This window comes from Ambystoma mexicanum, chromosome 6q, assembly GCF_040938575.1.
Source record: "Ambystoma mexicanum isolate Mex_15411 chromosome 6q, UKY_AmexF1_1, whole genome shotgun sequence".
In the NCBI taxonomy this organism is placed as follows: Eukaryota; Metazoa; Chordata; class Amphibia; order Caudata; family Ambystomatidae; genus Ambystoma; species Ambystoma mexicanum.
In genome coordinates, this window is record NC_090937.1 from 17,505,154 (window position 1) to 17,525,156 (window position 20,003).

The 20,003-nt window shown below is 42.7% G+C and overlaps 1 protein-coding gene across 2 annotated transcripts in view; it reads right to left on the bottom strand.

Moving 5' to 3' along the window:
* The window catches only part of FRMPD1 (FERM and PDZ domain containing 1), a 1,388,071-nt gene that overhangs the window by 44,478 nt on the left and 1,323,590 nt on the right, over window positions 1-20,003 (bottom strand). For both annotated transcript variants that reach the window (XM_069630382.1, XM_069630381.1), the window contains one exon: window positions 7,759-8,634. In XM_069630382.1, the coding sequence (XP_069486483.1) occupies window positions 7,759-8,634 (876 nt within the window). The remainder of the gene's footprint in view (window positions 1-7,758; window positions 8,635-20,003) is intronic.

A 20,003-nucleotide genomic window follows, 5' to 3' on the forward strand; every position in this document is an offset into this window, starting at 1 on the left:
TTTGAGAGCCCTTTAATAGTCATAGTTTCAGTCCCAGTTCCTGTAGGTATTAAACTAACCCCTTCCATAAAAGAATCTCATGATAAAAGTTCATAATACAACCCTACCCTTTTCCCTATGCTCATGAGTCATATAGGGGCTAGAAAGCATCACTCTGGAGACCAACCGTGCCTAACCTCTCTCAGGTGTGGTTCATAACTATATCTTGAATCTGATTGTTGTAGCAGTGTTGGTCTGTGGGCTTTCCGTTGCTCTGGGTGCCCTACTTCTAGATTCACAGTAGTGCGCCCAAACCTTTGACTATGGCTGGCTGCCATCTTGGACTCCCTGTTGGCACACACCAGCACACTGCAGTATCTGAAGTTTAATGAAATTAGAGTTTCTTGGTGTGCGGTCGCCCCGTATGCTATATTACTGCGGGGAATACGCTTTTCAGCATACACCATGTATTTGCTAGATTGTTGTGTTTGTGTGGTAGCATTCACTTGGTGGTTTAGTTATAACAGACCTTCCTACCGGTACACCATCTGATTTGGGAAGAGCCATATACAAATGCTTCGTGGGAGGTGGAGATCCTACAACCATTTTAGGGGGAAAACGTTGTGAACAATCATGCCTCTGGGATACATGAGAGTTAGTGACCTTGCTCATCGCTTGGAACTCCCTAAATGTGGTTAGGGGCATGTTGCAGACCAATGTGAGAATCCTGTACCAAACAGACAGTAAATGGTGTAGTGGACAAGGAGATTCTTCTTCATCCACATCACGCAATGGGCCTTGCTGCCTAGTTCCAATGGTGACCCCACCCTTTACGCACAGAGCCAGACAGGGGAATTATTCACGCCATATAAATTATTCAGGTGGGATCTCCCTGCTGTATCGTGAGCTCAGTTATCAAGAGTTTTGGTCTTATCACTATCGTTGTTTGTACCTGCTTACTAATCTGAAAAATTAAGCGTCAAGTAAAAGAGATACATTTATTCAATTTTAGTTAGTCATTCTGCAATATTTCCACGCCCTGAGTTAGTCTTATCTCGCAGACAACTCAGCACTTTCTCCGTCACCGAGACGCTAATTTTACATACTCCTTTCAAAATGGTAATGGTAATACTAGCTGCAACAGTTCATGTAGCAGTAGTGGTACTTCCAGAACAGTAGTAGTAAGAGTGGTAGAACTAGAGATTGCGGTAGGCGGGTAATTAGTGGTGTTATCAGCAGTAGTACAAATGTTGTACTCATTTCAGTAGCAGTATTAGTACAACTAGCAGCAGCAGTAATAGTACATGCAGAAGTAGTACTATTGTTAAATTCACTAGTAATACTAGTAGAATAGTAATAGTTGTAGAACCAGTAACAGTGGTACCAGTAGCAACAGCTTTCAAAGTAATAGCGGTTGTAACTTTCATACAGCTAGCAGTGGTACATTAATAGTACTATCATCAACAGCTGTAATAGGAGTACAAGGAGTACGGGGACAGGGTTCTATAGGGTAGAATGGAAAAGTATATGTCTACAGGATAAAAGACTGGATTACAAGGTTTGTAAACTTGTTGTTGGAAAATAAAATAAAATGTAACTGCTTACTTTGTTCTATGGCTGCTGTAACTTTAACTGAACTCAGCAGTTTGAGACGGTTCTCATTAAATACTTCCAGGCGTGTCCTGTATGCACGTAAGCAGAACCATATATACTATTCAGGTGAGATATCCCTTTTACATCCTCAGCTAAGTTTTCCATATTTTGTACATAGCCACCATTATTAAATGTATCTGCTTACTGGTGCGCAATCTTGTGCTTCAATGTTACGTTCGCCTGGTATCCACGGGGACGCCACCCAGCTGTGGGGACTCTGGTACCCTTCTCAGCCGCTCCCAGGTATAATCAGCGAAGCTCTGCCTGGAAAACAGGTGGGCAATGTTCAAGACTGGGCAACTGGGGTAAGAGCCTCCCAACACCCCAAATGCCCGCAGCCCCTCCCCGGACCTTTCCTCACCTTATTATGGGTTTTGGCATGCTCTCCATCCTGCCTTCTTGGCAGGGGCGCGTTGTCCTTTGTGGGCGAGTGCGATCTAGTTACTTCACTGATGCAGGCCCTTTAGAATCTTTCAGGTAGGTCTTATTACTGTTATACTGTATGCCTTTCTTGGATTTAAATAATGTATTTTCTCTCTCCTTAGGTGCGCGGAAGTTCGCTGTGGAACGTTGGCTGAATTGGGACTCGTCGGCAGGTGATGGTGCTTCGAGGGCGCCTTGATGCGGTAAGTAGGCCCTATGCGCAGCGCTATGATGCCTTGCCTTTGCTAACCTGTTGTCTTTTGTTCCCGTAGGTTGCGGTGCTCACCCGGAGCAAGAAGTCCCAAGGCGATGCTGGTCAATGGGCGACTCGTGAGGTAAGCTGCCGGCACAATTGTAAAATGTCTAATGTCCTGTTTCTCTCCTTTTTGCAGATCCGACGGTCCGGGAGGCTTGCTGTTCCGTGGATGCTGTTTGCAGGATCGGAGGGCAGTTAGCGGTGGAATCACAGGTAAGCTGCTGCTATTAACAATGTCCTTTGTTTTTCAGATGCTGTTCTTCCGAGGTTCGCAGATGCAGCTGAACACGATGAGCGTCACGTTGCAGGATTGCAAAGTAACGCGAAGTGTGCTATCCAAGTCGGGTGTGGTTTAAATAGCATCAAGAAAGTAGTCCAGGTAAAATAGTCCCTAGGCTACCACACCCAAAACACTATACTGCATAGCTTGGTTCCAAGGAGCCAAGCTATGTGGATGCCTCCATGTTGACTGGCACTGAAATAAAGTAGGTCCCAAGCACAAATCTTCATTAAGTATGAGCCTGGCCCCAAGAGGGCCTAGGCAAAGGATGCCTAAGCTTGTAGGGGGCCCGAGCCGAGACCCCTCCTGGCCCATGGACCTGCCGGGGGGTTTCAGGAAGTGGATCGTGACATTCAAGTACCAAGCTGAAGGTGTAGAGGAGCAACTGCATGCCTCTGCAGGAAACCCTGCCACCTTGCCTCCCAAATGTTGGAGACCTGAGATTGTGCCGTGTTTGACACCTGCAGTTGTGCCAATACTGCAGCGTGTGTTCGAGAGGAGATACTCATTAAGACAACCCTACTGAATGTATCCTCGAAGGGATGACAACTTGAGGGAAGACCTCCCTGAAGGAATATGAGAAGGAGCAGAGGAAAAAAGCCAGTGACGTCACAAAATAGTATGCACAACGTCCCGATATACTGGCTGAAGAAAATGTATAGATCCTGAAGAGACTAATGATGAAGTAAAGAATCAAATGAACTTTCAAATACGAAAAAGGAGATCACACGTGCACGAAGTGCTGCACAGAATCAACCGTTCAATAATTGTACAGATGCTAAAATGCAAGGTAGACTAAGGGGCGCATTACGACCCTGGTGGAATGGGTTTAACGGTACCGGTAAAGGTGCCGGTGCCGTTAAACCCATTCCGCCCTATTGCAAGGTTCCCTTGCGGGACCCGCTCTGAGCAGACATCCTTAGAGGGTCCCGCGAGGGGACCAGGGAGCTAACAACGGGCCTGTTATTAACGGGCCCGTTGTTAGCTCCCTCCCCATTCCCATTGAGCCCTATGGGGGCTTGAATGGGAATGGGGATGGGTACATTGAATGAGGAATTACTGGGTCCTCCGGGGTTGGAATGGCCCGGTAATTCCTCATTCAAGGAACACGAACTCGAGTTTGGAGGCAACCATGCCCTTATTAAGGGCATGGCTGCCTCCAAACTCGTAAATAGGCCCTAAGTCATCACAGAAGCTGGCTATATGTAGTGAATAGAATGCAGGCGAAGCTGCCATTACATAGAGGCTGGACATCGGTATCATGAATTTAGTAAGCCAGAACCCATGAAGGGGAAAACTATGTTGCAGCAAGAATAAGCTGAATCGAGGAGCTGCATGGCAAAGCTGTCTGGCCTGCAGTCAAGATTGAAGCAGCCAAGGGCAGCTATTTATTCTGGAAAGGAGCGAACCTATGAAGGATAAATCATCCCTTGCTAAGGAGCAAAGAAGGAACACCAAGAGTGCCAAGTTTAGTTCATTTAAGACATTTAAAAGCTGCAAAATAGACCAAATCGTGGTCTCCTGTCACATGAGCCAAGGATGAAAATAGAGATTGAACCTGGAGTCCTAGAACATGATAGTGAGTGTCTTCCCTCCTGTGTATTCTCAGAGACAAGGATACTTTGCAAGGCCAAGTTCAATGACAATCTTCATGGCAGAAGGCATGGGCGATGAGAGATGCTGGGTTAATTGCGTGGGGAGGTAGGGTCAGGCCCCATCTCCTTGCACCTGGGTCTGGGCTTACGTGCTTCTAAGTTAACCAAATTTTCCAAACATGGCACAAGTATGCCAAACAATTGTAGTGGTCCATATAACAAAGGACCTTATAGTTTGAAAACCAATGAGAAACTGTGTATCTAATGTTTATGAATATGACATGTTTTAGAGGTAGGCATATGTTGTCTACCTGACAGTGGGCAGCCAATCACAATTCTAGTTCCTATAGATAATATACTTAGATGTTCCCCTTAAGCCAATCCCAATCCCCTTTTTGATATATGACCTCTGTTTTGTGAAAGGATCGCTGAGAGAAATCGTGCATATGTTCGTTGATGTTTGTTGAAACTCCCTGTTTTAGATAATTATTAATAAAACAGTACTTTGCTATCTTCCTGAGTTGGTTCGGTTATTTGGACTCAGAGTTATTCTGTGTAAACCCATCTATTGCATGCACGTTCCTGAAAGGGCCCTAAGCTCAACGGGTTCTATTTTAGTCCTACTTTCTGCTATATTTTAAGAGCCTGAGATTTAAAATCTTTCTGCTCCCTCATCCTCTCCTCCACTGACAATCTCTTGTTGCAGACAACATTTACAATGTCTGCAACAGTAAAGGTGGCCTCCTGATCCACATCATCTCCAGTAGCAGTATTTTTACTTGTTGTGTGTTTGATTCCTCATTGTTCCTGCTCAGTGTTTGATGGTTGTACTTCTGTTGTCTATAGTTGGGAATATAGTCTGGAATTTTGTACACAAAGTGACCAGTGTTCCAGGCATCACCTCTCGAGGACCTTGTTGTCCTACTATTTTCCCTTCCCTTACAAATCAACATCAAGTCTAAACAGACCTGGCTAGTTGTCCGGGCTGAATGTTCTCCCTGATAAAGCCACTTGCTACAACAAGGGTTTGTACACCTTTATGAAGATTTGGGCATGTAGCCGACAGTGTTGGCCCAATCATTGACAGCGACCCTTAAAGAAACAGTGAAAACAAGAAGGTTCAGTTTCAGGGGACCTAATCTTGATCACCAATTTAATAGTGCCACACCAAAATACCAGCCAAGGGAAGTTCACATATTTGGCATGGTGGTGTATGGTTGGGGGTAAATCTCCAGTTCACCTTAGACCCTCTTGTCCAGGGATGTTACAAAGTCCACTATCCTTACCTCAACGCTTCAGGCACCACTCACTGGAGCCGGGTGCTTAACAGTGGGCAAACATTTTGTGGCCTTTTCAGTGGTCTTCAGTTTAATCACTTGCTGACCGGGCCCTTATACCTCTCCAAGTAGACTAGGTTGGGTGTCCCTCATTACAACACACTTTTCAAAAAAGCTTTAACAGGCAAGCTCCTCTCAGGGACTCGGGACTAGCCCACGTTTTGGTGCCCAACTGCAACACAGACCATGAGTGCCTGTCCTTCAGGAGGATGGGAACCACCAGGAAATTCCCAAGATAAGAGTGCCCCAGCTGTCAAGTCTCTGCCAGGGGAGTCTTGCACAGAAACTAAATGTGTTAATAATGTGACCCCTGCTATAGCATACCTCTACTTGGACTTTTCTTTAAAAAGGAAAATGCTGGTTTGATAATATATATTACTCATCTTTATAGCTGCGTTTCTGGTGTGTATCTCAAATTCCTGAAATTCAAGGGGATTGTTAGCTGACAAATAATATACGCAAGTGCGAGGTTAAACAAAGTTTATACAAACAAAACCGGAAATAAATATGTATTACATATCTAAATACTTGTGTTTCTGATGAGTACCTTAAATTGTTCAAACACTAAAGGAGCCTTAATGACAATTGTGATTCCCGCCAGCTTAAATTTGACCATCAGTTTTCGAGAATTATATAAACTAAATCATGACTAACCAGATATGGATTTTCAGATTTCCATGATCCATACAACCTCTAAGGTAGTGTGTAAAACATTTGTTAACCATGTCCAATTTCAGACGGACAAAGAAAGAATTTTCCACTAGACCATGTAGGGATCACATTAGGAATCACCACAATTGATTAGTGTTTTTTTGTCTATGTTTGACTTAGTGAAATATGTTTAAATGAAATAAGAGCACATATTCCTATTTTTTATTAACCGACAAGTAACGACATAGTTATATTCTGTCAAATGTCAACTTGTTTATGAATCACCTGAAAAGGATGGAATGGTGTGGGCTTTGATGACCTGTTATGTAACACAGGGAGGATAAGTATATACTGGAGCCATTGACGAATCTTCCATTGATATGTTCAGCGATTTCACATTTTTAGGTGCTTCCATCTGCTTTATGATAGATCCACAAAAGTAACAGTTCCATCCAACACAATGTAGCATCTATTTTACTGTTCATTCATACATTTGGGTTTCTATAATTACCCGATGTTAGAAGCTTCTGGGGCTAAAGCAGTGTTATCGGCTGGTTCTAGGACTGAAATCTATCCAATATTTACTTAAATGTATCGACACTGGACCTCCACAATTGAAGATCTATAAAACTCTGCCGAAACTCCTCAAACACATGCCATCTGTGGATATTAGGGCGGATGTGGGTGCCTAGAGTACTACAAATAGTGCAAGCCTGTTTCCTCCCCACTGCAGGGTAGCAACTTACAGTGAATGTTAATTGCTCTTATAGGATGAATTTAGACAGAATATCCTCGCTGCACAAGTACCTTACTGAAATATGTATGTGATACATTTCTTGACATCAGTTTATTTAACTTATGAGCTGGTCAATTAGATAGCACATCACTACCTTGCAGTTCAAATATTGCAGTTGGTTTAAGCATGGAGTGTATCTTTAATTAGTGGCAGCGTTATGGATCTCTAATACTTTGAATATAAATATCTGCAGGAAAGGAAACTTTAACCCTGCAAAGAAGGTGTGTTGATTTGCATGACATAATCTTATGAATGCACCCAGTGGTGAACATTTTGGCTAACTGGAATACATTACCTAATCCTCTTGACTTTAGTGCTTGTAACCAGGTGACATCTATCACAGGCGTGTTACTTTTATGTCCTGATAGCAGTGTGTCATGTTGTCATAGAGTTGTGCATTTTGATGCCAGGATTCTGGGCCAAATTATGGCGGAAAGTGTGGCTTTGACCTGCACTGAGCCCTAGAGTTTGAAAGCCCCAAGTAAAGGAATATTGCCATTAAGGAGGGGCCTTTTAAAATGCACACTTTAAGGATTAAAAAAGAATGTGATACTAATATGACTTTAAATATCTGAGACAGTAATAATTTCACCCATAGTACACCCACACTTACAACTCTTAGATTAAGGTTAGACGCACTACCGCCCATTTTGTGAAGCATAAGCATTACAAGCTATACCATCTGGCCATCTGGTTGCCTTTTCATTTCCTCCAGGGCTTCTGAACCTGCATTTAACAAGTATTCTAGTTAAAACACTCCAGTCTAATGGATACAGTGACTTTCTTACCTGAAGAAGGTTGAGTAGGTGTGAGCCTTTCTGCAGCATCAAAGAATTCCTCTTCTGAGCTGCTGTCACCAAAGCCAGGGGGAGGTGACAGGATGAGGGTCTCCACCTCAGCAATCTGGCCCTCCTCATTCAGCGTGTTTTTTTTCTCAGATTCGTCCAGCAGATCCTTTGAAGAACAGCTGTCTGTGCTGCTCAGAATAGTCCTTTCCACACTGCTGGCAGGAGAAATGCTTGAACAAATGCTATAGTATTCCATGATGTTGTTGTCATACAGCCGACAGCCCAACGTAAAGGTATTCGGCTCATTTTCCTCCTTCTGCTCGGTCCCACCGAGGCACCTTAGAGACTCTTGCTGCACAGCCACACTATCACTCACTAGGGGTGAACACTGCAAGAAGCAGAGGAGAGGATCAAAGCCTGTCTTACCGTTCTCTGTGTCTGTCTGCACATCTGTGCCCCCGGTGGAGAATACATTGGGGTAATCACTATCCATTTCATTCAAGCACGGCGTGTAAAACTGGAAGAATTCTGGCCTGCTGGAAGAGCATGCCTCCAAGTCATCCTCCTCCAAGGCATCAATGGAGTCACTGGACCAGCTGATTTTGCAACCTTGGCTTTCTGCGGTGGCGGAGACGGAAACCTCAGAAGCGCTGTCAGTACCAATATTGCTGCCATCACAGGCTATCATCTCACCTACACCCTCTTCAGTTTCATCCCCCTCTTGCTCAAACCGGTCTGTGAATTCTTCCTCCTCTTCCTCCTCATGCAAAGGTTTGATGCCACTGCATTTCAGATGATGGAAGTCTGAGGAAAACTCCAGGGATGATTCAAACTCTGTGGACTCTTCAGAATCACTGCACACTCTAGACTCATATCCTGCAATACAGAACAGACAAGAGAAGTACTGAATGTAGCTATATACAACAGACACTACACAACACGCACTCACATGTGCCGGAAGCTGGGGAATCACAGGACTATAACATAAAAAAACATGATCCTCTACAAAGGCAAGGGAGAACTTGAAATACAATGCTGCTTCACCCCTCACCGATCGCCTCTTTATAGGGTAAACCCTTGGGACCCAAAGTTGCTTTTGCAAGCGGATTACTCTCCTCTGTGTTTAAAGCTCCCACGCCTCCCTTGCCGATATCTAGTTTCAAGACGTCCATCAGCTGTTTCACCCATCGATATTTACCATGATGGCTTAATCTGTTGGTGGACTCTTGCCCATGCTATTGCACTGTACTTTACAAGGCATGCAGACCTGCTGAAAGTCCTCTGGATTAAGCATAGAGCACAGTCATGTTCTGGGGATGCTCAGAACTCTTAACTCTGCACTGTGCTTAGGTGTGATATTTCAATGTCAAGCATCTGGCCTAGCAGTGGACAGGGAATGAGAGATGTATATTTGGCACCCTGGGGAGAGATGCCAATCATCCATGTAGCCAGCCCTACATGCCTACCCCCCATGAAATCCCTCACCTCCGTGCCCCCAATTTGTCTGTATTCCTTTCTCCATTGCGGCCTGCTCCTAGCAGTGCTGCACGCTCTTGGCCCGTTCATGGAAAAAGTAAAGTGAGCTGCTCCCTTTACTATATATGATGGTGGCCATCTTAATTTATGGTTTAATTGAGGGAAATTATGCATGTGAGATACTCACAGCTGCAATGTCTCTAATAAAAGAAATCTATAAGCCCTCCAGACCAAAGCCCCTTGGGATGCTTATAGTGATGAAAACTGCGTTAGGGATGCACAGGGCTTGTAGCAGGTCTGAGCCCACTCCCTCTATGTATACCTTAGGCCCTTGATGGTGGGCAGTGACCAGCCCTGTCCACCTCTGAACACAGCGTTTATCACTTCATAGTTTGGGAGCGGTTGATTCACTATTTAAACTCCACTCCTTCAATATATTGGTTAGAAAATTATCTTTCCTCTCACAAAACTGATTGCCCATAATCAATAGTGAAAGAGCTGTGCAGGTAGGGATTCCAGCTAGTATTGTACTTTTCACTGCCACATCCGAAACAGCCAATGTGCTTACAGCCACTGGCACCACAGTCGAAGGGGTAGGTTCAGGCTTTTTTGGACTGTTTTTTTTGCCAACATTTGGACTGTTGAGAAGGGCACGACATTACAGTGTAGCAGAATTTTGTGATATATTATAATCTTTAAAAAATCCTTTCACTGTAAATCAAAAAGGCAACGTAAATGAGTTTTCCAATACTTTTGCACGGTTACTTGCTGACAATCTTCAGAATCATCATCCACAGTAAGTTGGCAACACATTTTCCTTCACACGTGCCTGTAAATGAGCACACTCAACGTAGTTCTTCATTTTCAGACCATTATGTTCTTAAGTGATCAATGCATTTTCTTTACATTTGCAATGGAATACTTTTGGCAAGCCATACGGAAGTGTGTTATCTATGAAGTTTATGAGCGTATTTGCACATTATCCCCGTATCCTTTACTGCAGCTCTCCTAGAGATGACAGATTATGGTTGATCATTTTAACTCTAGTCACCTTCAACATAAAGGACTTTCACCAGTCTCGCGCTTGGGGAGGGGTTCTCACAAAAGCTGGGTGGGTTGAGAGCAGTACCGGAAGCAGCGTAAGGTTGCAGTCTGGCGGGCAGTGCTATCCACCTGAAGAGATACAAATGTAGATGATGAAAGCTTTAGGTACACCTAGAAAATAGCCAGTGTCCGGCATCCAACCAGCGGTGAGGAGAGATTGCGCCAGGGGATGTAGTGGTGTTGATACAGCCAGAAGCGAGACATAACAGTCCCGGTAGTATCACTCACACACAGTAAGTGGAAGAGATGAAGAATCATATACAATACTTAAAAACACATTTTTGTAATAAACACGGACTGTCCATATACTTTCAAAACGTATCTGCACAGATTAATCATATTTGATCTAAAACACCAATGTTCCTCATATGAATGCATATACTCTTTGTTCAAGGATATTAGTTAAGTTGGCACTTTGAGGGCTTGCAGTCAGTGGGCCTCATTAGGACCCAGGCGGTAAGGGGTTTACGGCGGCGTAAACAGCGCCGACCCTTACCGCCTGATTCCGAGGTCCCTTAGCGCCATGGAGGACTTAACACCTGCTTTTAGCAGGTGTTAAAATCCATGGCGCTAAGGGACCTTGTTGTTAATTACGCCACCGTAATTTACGGTGGCGTAATTAACGCCTTCCCCACTCCCATTATGCCCTATGGGGCAAAAATGGGGAAGGGTAAATGGGTTAATGGGGACTTACCGCCCCGCCAACCTCGGAATGGAGCGGTAAGTCCGCCAACCACTATGGCGTAAACGTAGTTTACGCCATGGTGGTAAAGGTACGACCCAGGCGGTAACTTACCGCCTGGGTCGTAATGAGGCCCAGTGTATATTTTGGTTGAGCTATTCCAATGTTATTCTTTTACTGTCTGTATCTATTTGTTTCTCTGTATACCTGATTCAAAAGGCATATGGGCAAACATAAAAGTACAGATTCTGATGCATCTCAGCTGAAAAATAGAGCCAGAAAGGGATGAAACATGAAGCTGACCACAAGCCACTGAGGTAAAGCTGATTTTGGAATGATCAACCATCAAAAGATATTCCCCCTAACTGATTCTTTGTTATTACCAGTTTCAGCTGTGTACACATGATCTTGTTAAGGCATTAGGAATAATCAACAGTGTGAAGACGCATGTAAGAAGTAACCCACATATCCTCCAAACAATCCCAATAGAAAATACTGGTACTGATATACTTGTTACCCAAACTGGCGATTACTTTAATTTCTAGAATTTAAACGATCTTGCATTAATCTGATATTCATACAAAGGCTAACGAGTGACACGCTACCCCCCGCCACCCTTGTGTGTATATATTTAGCTATCTGTGGACATAATGCAGGTATATTGAAGTTGCTGCAATCGACCTCAACTCCTATTACTCGTGAAAAATCTATTTGTCTTTTTATTTCTGATACATACATTTAATTCAAACACATGAATTATTAAACATCATCATAAGTGACACAAATTTCAACAAAATCGATGATCACAAACATTGAATATTCATAGTACACTATTCTCCAAAGAAGCTACTAACTAATGAGTAAATCCTGCTCATAAAAGTGCATAAGTGCAGTATGGGGTCAGTAACTTAAGTGCTTTTAGTCCGGTCAAAAATATTTCTATTCGCAAAAAAATATTTTCAACAGTTCATTTATTTGATCCTTAGGGGTATGGGAATATTACCAATGACATATGTTTTGAAGAAATTATTCGTTTTTCTGATTTACTTGGAGAAAAAAAAGATGCATTTTATGTGCAAGAAATAGCTTTTTTTGTCTTTTATCTTTCTATTTCATATTGGTTTTATGTGTTCAAACATTGTCCAGAGGTAGATTTTAATGATCTTTGATTCTGCTTTTGCAAGTATGTTTACAGAAAAAATGTTCTATTGACACAGGGTGTTTCAGTCCTTCAGAAAAATTCACTCATCCTTAAGTGATTTTCTTTTTACATATACCACGGAGCCTTCATCAGGACATACACTTGTTTTATAACACAAAATCCAATAAGTATTCTGTTCCATTCTTAGTCTTATTGTGCACACAGGTAAACCATTTTTCTTTTGTTTTTCATAGACCACGCTTGTTCATGCGGTGGCACCTTTATTCCCTGTGACCAATGTATCACACCTGGTGCTCTTATTCTTTGCTTCTAAAGTTCCTGCTGGTCAAACTTGACCGACCATCATGCAGCGCCTCCCTGGTGTGTCACTGGCTTGCATTGTTGGGAGAAAAGCATAAACACAAGCCGGTGACACATAATACATGTGTTCATCGATGCTTGCACAGTTTACTTGACCTACTGCACCACTGCCCATGCTTTGGATACTGCTAAAGTGGGCTTCTTGATATCCAATATGACTGGCAATGCCCTGGCCTGGGCATCCCCTATGGGGCTTCGGCTAGTCCACTCTTGACTGATTACACAGCATTCGTGCAAGCCCTCATAGAGAAGTTTGAAAGACCTGAGTTGGTATACTTAGCCTATGAAACTCTACTGGATTTCTGACAAGGATCTTCTACTGTTCTTGCATACATAACTTCCTAGAAAAGGGTTGTGGCTGAAGCAGGCTGGCCGGAGACAGCCCATTACACCATCTTTAGAAGGGGTCTTAACGATGACATCAAGAATGAGTTGGCCAGGGTACCCCGTCCGGTTACTCTCCCTGACTTGGTGTAGATGGTACTCCAGATTGAATTCTGTTTGGCTGAACAAATGGACGAGAAGAAGAAGACCAGTGGGCCCCACTCAGATTTACATTCTTTCTCATCTTCTCCCTTTCTAGATACCACAGCTCCCGAAGAACCCATGCAAGTTGGTACTGCCCGTGGTCCCCTGTTAACTACTGAAATAGAAGAAGAGATCAGGGTGTATGCCTATACAGTGGATCTGCGGGTCACATGCTTCAAAACTGCCCTGATGTACCACCTAGGAGAAGGGACGATGATCCGGGATGGTATCCATAGTTCCACCTTAGTATTTCTTTTACCCTCTGAAGCTCTGGACTCTGGGCTAATGGTACTATGAGTTTGCTTGAAGATCAAGAATAGAACGCCTATTCTAAATATTGTCCCTGCTTGATTGCAGTGCAGCAGGCATCTTCATGGATACCATATGGGCCGACAAGAAATATATCCCAATTAGGGCAAAGGAAGAATCCCAACTAGTGGGGAGCTTCAATGGCAGGCCTTTTAGCTCAGGGCCCATTAACTAATGTTCCATTCCTATGGCCGTAGACATAAATAACCATCATGAAAAGTTGTCTTTTGATCTAATTCGAGCCACTAATTTTGCCATCATTTTGTGCATTCCATGTCTTCAAAGACAAAACCGTCTCATTGATTGGACTGCCAATACTGTACGATTTACTTCTGATCATTGTGCTACCAATTGTCTGGAAGACCCTTTCAAGGAACAGTTTAGTGTTGCACACATGCAGGAACCAGCTTCCATCAATGGTATACATTGTGTTGCACTGGCAGGAGTTCATGGACATTTTCACAGACACCAATCCAAGAGACCTACCCCCCCCATTGTCCTGAAGACTGTGCCATATATTGAATTCCTGATACAGCTGTTCCATTCGGTAGAATGTATACCCTGTCGGACCCTGAAAAGGAAGCATTAAAAGAATACCTTTGCATCAATCTAAAGAATGGAATCAAAAAGGAGTCAGAATCAACTGCTGGGGCTTTGCTATTTTTCATACCAAAGAAGGACACAAAGGAACTCCAACCCTCCAGAGATATCCACAGTCTTAACCGGATAACAGTCCAGGACAGGCATCCTATGCCTTTGATCAAGGATATCCTCGAAGCAGTTTAGGAGGCCAAGATCTTCACAAAATCAGACCTACGTGGGGAATTCCATCTCCTATGGGTTCAAAGAGGTGATGAATGGAAGACTGCCTTTAGGACCCCCTTTGGGCATTTTGAATACCAGGTAATGCCCTTTGGCCAATTAACATACTTGTTGTATTGCAGAGGTTCATCATAGGATATTCTCTGACCTACTCTTTCACAATGTGATTGTTTACCATGACGATATCCTAGTATACTCTGCTGATAAAGGACAGCACCAAATACATCTTAAGAAGGTCCGCCATTGGTTACGACAGAAAAAACTCTTGGTTAAGCCAGAGAAATGCTCTTTTGAAGTCCATTCCATCTCCTATCTTGGACATATTCTATCAGAAAACGTAATAGAGATGGATCCCCACAAGACCACTGCAATCCTTCAATGGTCATCTCTGTCTTCTGTAAAGGATTTTCAGCGTTTTCTAGGACTGACCAGCTTCTATTGACGGTTCATCAACACCTTCTCGGATATTGTGTTACCTATTACTTCTTTGCTGAAAAAGAATCTCTATTTCACATAGGGTAAAGAAGCCGAACATGCCTTCAAACGCCTCAAGTTCATTCTTTGTTCTGCCCTTGTGCTTATCCAAACCAAGCAATCCCTTCCATTTATAGTAGAGACTGATGTGTCCCATTACGCCCTAGAGGCCATTCTCAAACATGTAGGAACAGATGGTCCAGAACATCCTGTTGCTCACTACTCTAAAACGCTGTTCTCCAGTGAAATCAACTATTCAGTTTTAGAAAAGGAGTTGCTAGCCATCCGGCAAGCCTGCATTCAATGACATCATGTGCTGTTAGGGGCATGCACTCCTTTTGAAGTGCACAAGGATCACAAGAACTTGAAGGTACTCCAACATATGGAGTACTGTAACAGTCGTCAGGCTCGCTGGCCTATTTTTTCTCCAATACGACTTCTTTCTTACCTACCTTCCTGGAAACCAGAATATTATCGCAGATTGTCTTTCTCGAAGTTTTGACAATCCCTTGGAATCATCTTCTGTGGATGAGAGGATACTCATAGGGAAGAAGTTCATGGTTTATATAAATGCTTTTCCCCAGGATGTCCAAAGGGCATCAGTCGGATATAAGGTAGACTCCAAGTGGTTTCACGATACATCTATTCAAGATTCCGATAGGCTTCTATTTTTTGGGGATCCTCTTATCGTGCCTGGTTCGCTGCTACAAGTTAGGGTCTGTGGTAATAATAAACACTTCTTCTCTTACCATCTCTTTGGATGCAGTAGATGTCTCAGTTTCATCTGGGCGCAGGCTTGTTGATACCTCTTGTGCTGTTATTGTAATTGCTGGTGTGCCGGTTGATGGTGTGACGGCGATGCGCTTAGCGCGTTGCTCACGCTTAGTGCTGCTGAAGCACCGCTTCAGTGCTGTGGGGCACTTTTATTTGGGTGGTTCAAAGGGCACAGCCCAGCAGACACTGTCACAACAGCGCTAACAGAGCTGGCAGCTGTAGTCCTGAGTAAAAGCAAAAAGCCAATAAGCAAGCGTTGCGTCAGCACCGTGGAGCACTTTTATTCATTTGAAGAAGGGGCGGTTGCAAGGGCAAAGTCCAGCAGTCACCAACTGGTAGCTGTAGTCCTGGGTCCTTCCTTTCCTCCACTCCACCCCACAACGCTGTGTTCTACAACAGTAATATCAAGGCCAAAGAAAACGTATTTAAATGCAAATGCAAGAAGTCTGAATAGTCTATTGGGTATGATGAATTACAATAGAAAATTAATTGAGGACGATGCAGAGATCACATGACTACTACCTAAACTACCAAAAAAGGTGTGTCCTGGAAATGGGGAGAGGAACAACATGAGGCTGTGGCTAAGTTAAAATACCATCCGAGGTATCACAAATAAAGTACTAACATGGGTGTTTTGCAATAGGTGCATGAACATAACAGAGTTAGTGTCATTTAAGCTGCAGTGAAGGGGGAGCTGCAGTCCCAGGTACAGAGTTGGAGGACTCATAGAAATGTGGAATGGCGTGATGAGAGATGAATAATCAAGCATTTAGAAGTGTTTTTTTCTGAAGTAAACCTTGGACAGGAAAAGCCGCTTCAATGCAAAGGGGGGGCTCCATTGTGTGTTCTGAATGAAACCTGCAGAGAGAGCAGGAGAATGTATTTGAGGCTTTTGCGATTGAAAGCCTGAAGGAATTTATTGTTGCCAGAAGACATTTTTATCGAAAGACTGAATGGGTTTGGTGAGAGAAGGAAAGTTACTGAGAAAGCCTGTGATAATGGTAGAAGACTTATGGTATAAAAAAAGTATACGTGGGTGTGACAAGGAGAAAAGGTTGGAATACAGTGTGAGAACAGATAGAGTGGGCTGCTGGTTTTTGGTTTGGTGGTTTAGAGTAATCGTTTTGGAGCTAATACTAAAAGGAGAGCAGAGGCTTGTTCTATGAGAAGATGGTTTGCCAACCCTCGGTCTGCTCGTGAAGTCTTTGGAATTATAACCCAGTGCTGGGAGCTGGAAGAAAAATGATGAATGAGTGAATAGGCTGTGGTTTCGTGGAGGGAATTGTTGAGGAGTAGCAGAGAGGACAGGAGAAGATAACCTGATCCAATTAGATAAGAGAACATTGGAAAGGCATCCAATCACATTGTGAATGGTAAATTGAATTGGAAGGATAGAATTAGTCTCGAACATAACTGATTGGCAAAGAATGTCATCTTGCTTTTCAATAGTCTCCCCATACCTGCTGCTCATGAACATGCCGTCTTAAATTGCATTGTAACAAAGGATTTCCTTTTAATGAAGAGGCAATATAAATGTGACTCAGCATTTTTATCAGGTTACCCTGGGTGTGAGGATTGCTAGAGGTTTGTCTCAGGGAACATTACATTTGCAACAAGCCTGTTTCTGTCTCACGTTGTTGATAATTCAGCACGTTCCATCCTGAATGAAATACGAGTGAATTGTATTCATATTGTTGATAGCAATGCTGTATTAAATGCTGTTTCATATCTCTGTGTGACAAAAAGAAATGACCTTAACTTCGTGTAGTCTGGCATGTTTGTGAATGAATACATGCTTCACTATTGCTTCAATTGATGGTGATTTTCTGTGTGTTAGATGCACTATCATATACCTTTGGCTAACTCTGCTAAGAATGTTGCTGATTAACACGGAAAAGTATGTTCATTTATGTTCACATATATGACGTGTGGGTTATTTTTGTTATATGCCATGTTTTATGTGTACACAATAAATAACCTAGCCTCATCAGTCTTCAATATAGAGTGACAATACTAAGAGGGAGAATGCGTAGCTGAGATCCTATGAGAGATAAGATAATACAGAGGGGGAGAGACAAGCAAATCCTCTTAGATATTAAAGTCAAGTTCTACCACTGTGTATCTAAGCCCATCTTGCCAATATTTCTGTTAAATGGTATTTATTTTGAAGTGCACTTCTGTCATTTGCATGACCTTGTGGCACAGATGAGTGCAGAGAGTGATCATGATGTTCAGGAATGTGGACATGTGATTTGAAAGTTTCTGACATGGAAACTGGAAATCGATAGGCACTCTCATTCTCCTACCTGTCTGGTTTTGTTTACACGATACAAGAGCATCTATGTGATTCCACAAGTATGTTCGGCACTGTGAAGGCATCATTAAGCAAGACACAGAAAACAGATCCAAAGCACAAAATAAAATGCTTTATTAAATCAAATGTCAGGATGGTGGAAGGCCGAACTGGACAGGGCTAAGGTGGGATTTCCCTACCTGAACAAAACTAAGGAAACTCTGAGTCAAAGCTTTCAATTTAAAGGTCTGTCTGTATCCAAAACCTATCCTTGCCCTCACAACTAAAGTTAACCAATGTGTAGGGATGTGTAGGGAGAATGTAGGCTCTGAATTTCGCCATTAGGCTCTGCATTTCAATATCCAGACTCTGCATTTCATCATTCACATTTTAGTGCCAAGGGTGTGAAACTCATTGATGGACTCAACAGTATGAGTCTCAGGCTGAATTTAAATAGATGCCAATGCACAGAGTACTTTGCTAGAAAATGATCACTTTGCTCTATGATGCGCTTTTAATAGGCAGATTTGGGCATCCAGTGTTTATAATGAAAATGTTATGAAGACATGCACATATACTGACACTTTTACAATGACACACAATAACAAAAACGTATGTGGGGTGGGTTAAAGGGTTAAATCTTGCGGGGAAATGGTTGGGGTGGGTTTTTAGGGGTGGGAAACAGGGGTTTGGGAGGACCCCCCAAAAAGAAAAAAAGACTTATGTTTGCCGTTGCAACATTTTCGTTATAAGTGCATTCTGCATAGAATGTGTCGTTATAAAGACATGTAACTGAGTTGCACTAAAAAATATTTATTAACATGAAACTAATATACTAATTTACACCTACCCATTTAACATATATTTCCCATAAAAACATTTAGTTCAAATGAGTCCATGATATATAAGCTGGATGCATATTGAGCGAAATGCATGATGCTCTGAAAATTAAAAAGAAAAATTATTTAAACGTGCAGGCTGGATCTGTGTTGTAAGATGAGGAATGTGAAGATGCGTTATACTAAAATCATGGCATTGTTGTGGGGCAGGAAGAAATGTAGCAAGTTCTATTCAGGAATGCAGTGTGTTTCCGCTAAAAGGCACAGAGGTAATCACATGATGTTTTAGTGGCATGAACTTGTCAAAGGGAGGTGCTTTTGAGTGGTAGGGGGTTTTATGAAAAGGGTTTGAGGCAGAAAGGCTGGGCATTCTTGCACTCACTGACAGAGGGAGCAGAAGGCTGATTGCTGGGCTGAGGCTTTCTCTCTCCTGGGTTGGCAATCTTTAGAAGAGCTGCGAAGTCTCGAGCGACCTTAACTGTGGATGACCCTGGATCGCTGCCAAGCTGAGTAGGGGAATATCACTAGCTTAACCTAGGTAATTATGAGGGTAATTGAGGTGCGTGTGAAGTGAGTGATACTACGTAGTACAGACTAGATCATTCAGTTCATTCATAGGCGCTGCATTAGCAATGAAAAGTTAAACATTCATGTAAAACTGTGTTTGTATTTTTCTAAGCTTTGCTGCAAGTCAAAGTATATTTATCCTGCCAACATTTGTTGCGAAGTCAAGGTTGACTTGGCAGAGCTTTGCACATTATCGCAGATAGAGCGTTGAAATCCGTTGCAGGACAAACTTTGCTTATGTTGGGAATTGCAATGTGGGTGCACATGTCACTCTGTGTAACTTGCATATTTCTAGTTTATGATAAAAAATATAAATTTGAAAAGGTAATTTAGTCTCATTGTATTTTTTTGCATCTCAGTCTTGTTGATTTGGCATGTATAGGTAGTTAGAGCATACGCTAAGAAATCAAAGCAAAGTTAGTCACATAAAAAAGGAGAGGCTGAATGGATGTTTTCTATTTCATTTGCATGCTTTATTTATGGATATATTGCAAAACACAGCCAAAAGGGCATACAAGTGATGTTGTGAATAAAACATCACAGGAGAGCATGAGCCATTTATTCAGAGTGTATTTGTTTACTGTTAGTGACCCTGGTAAAATAATTATTAGGCAGTATTCTGAAATTAGTCTCACCACTATACAAATACTGTTGTAGTGTGTTAGATGTTTTAGTTAGGTTTGTACATAGTTAAATACTCTCATGTTGTAGACATTGAAATCACTGTCAAATGGTGATCCCAACCACTAACCATAGGATCCTCTAACCACTAATCGGAGGATCCTCTTTCTCAGCATTGGCCTCGACTCTGTGGAACTCGCTTCCACCTCACATCTGACACACCCGAGACTATAT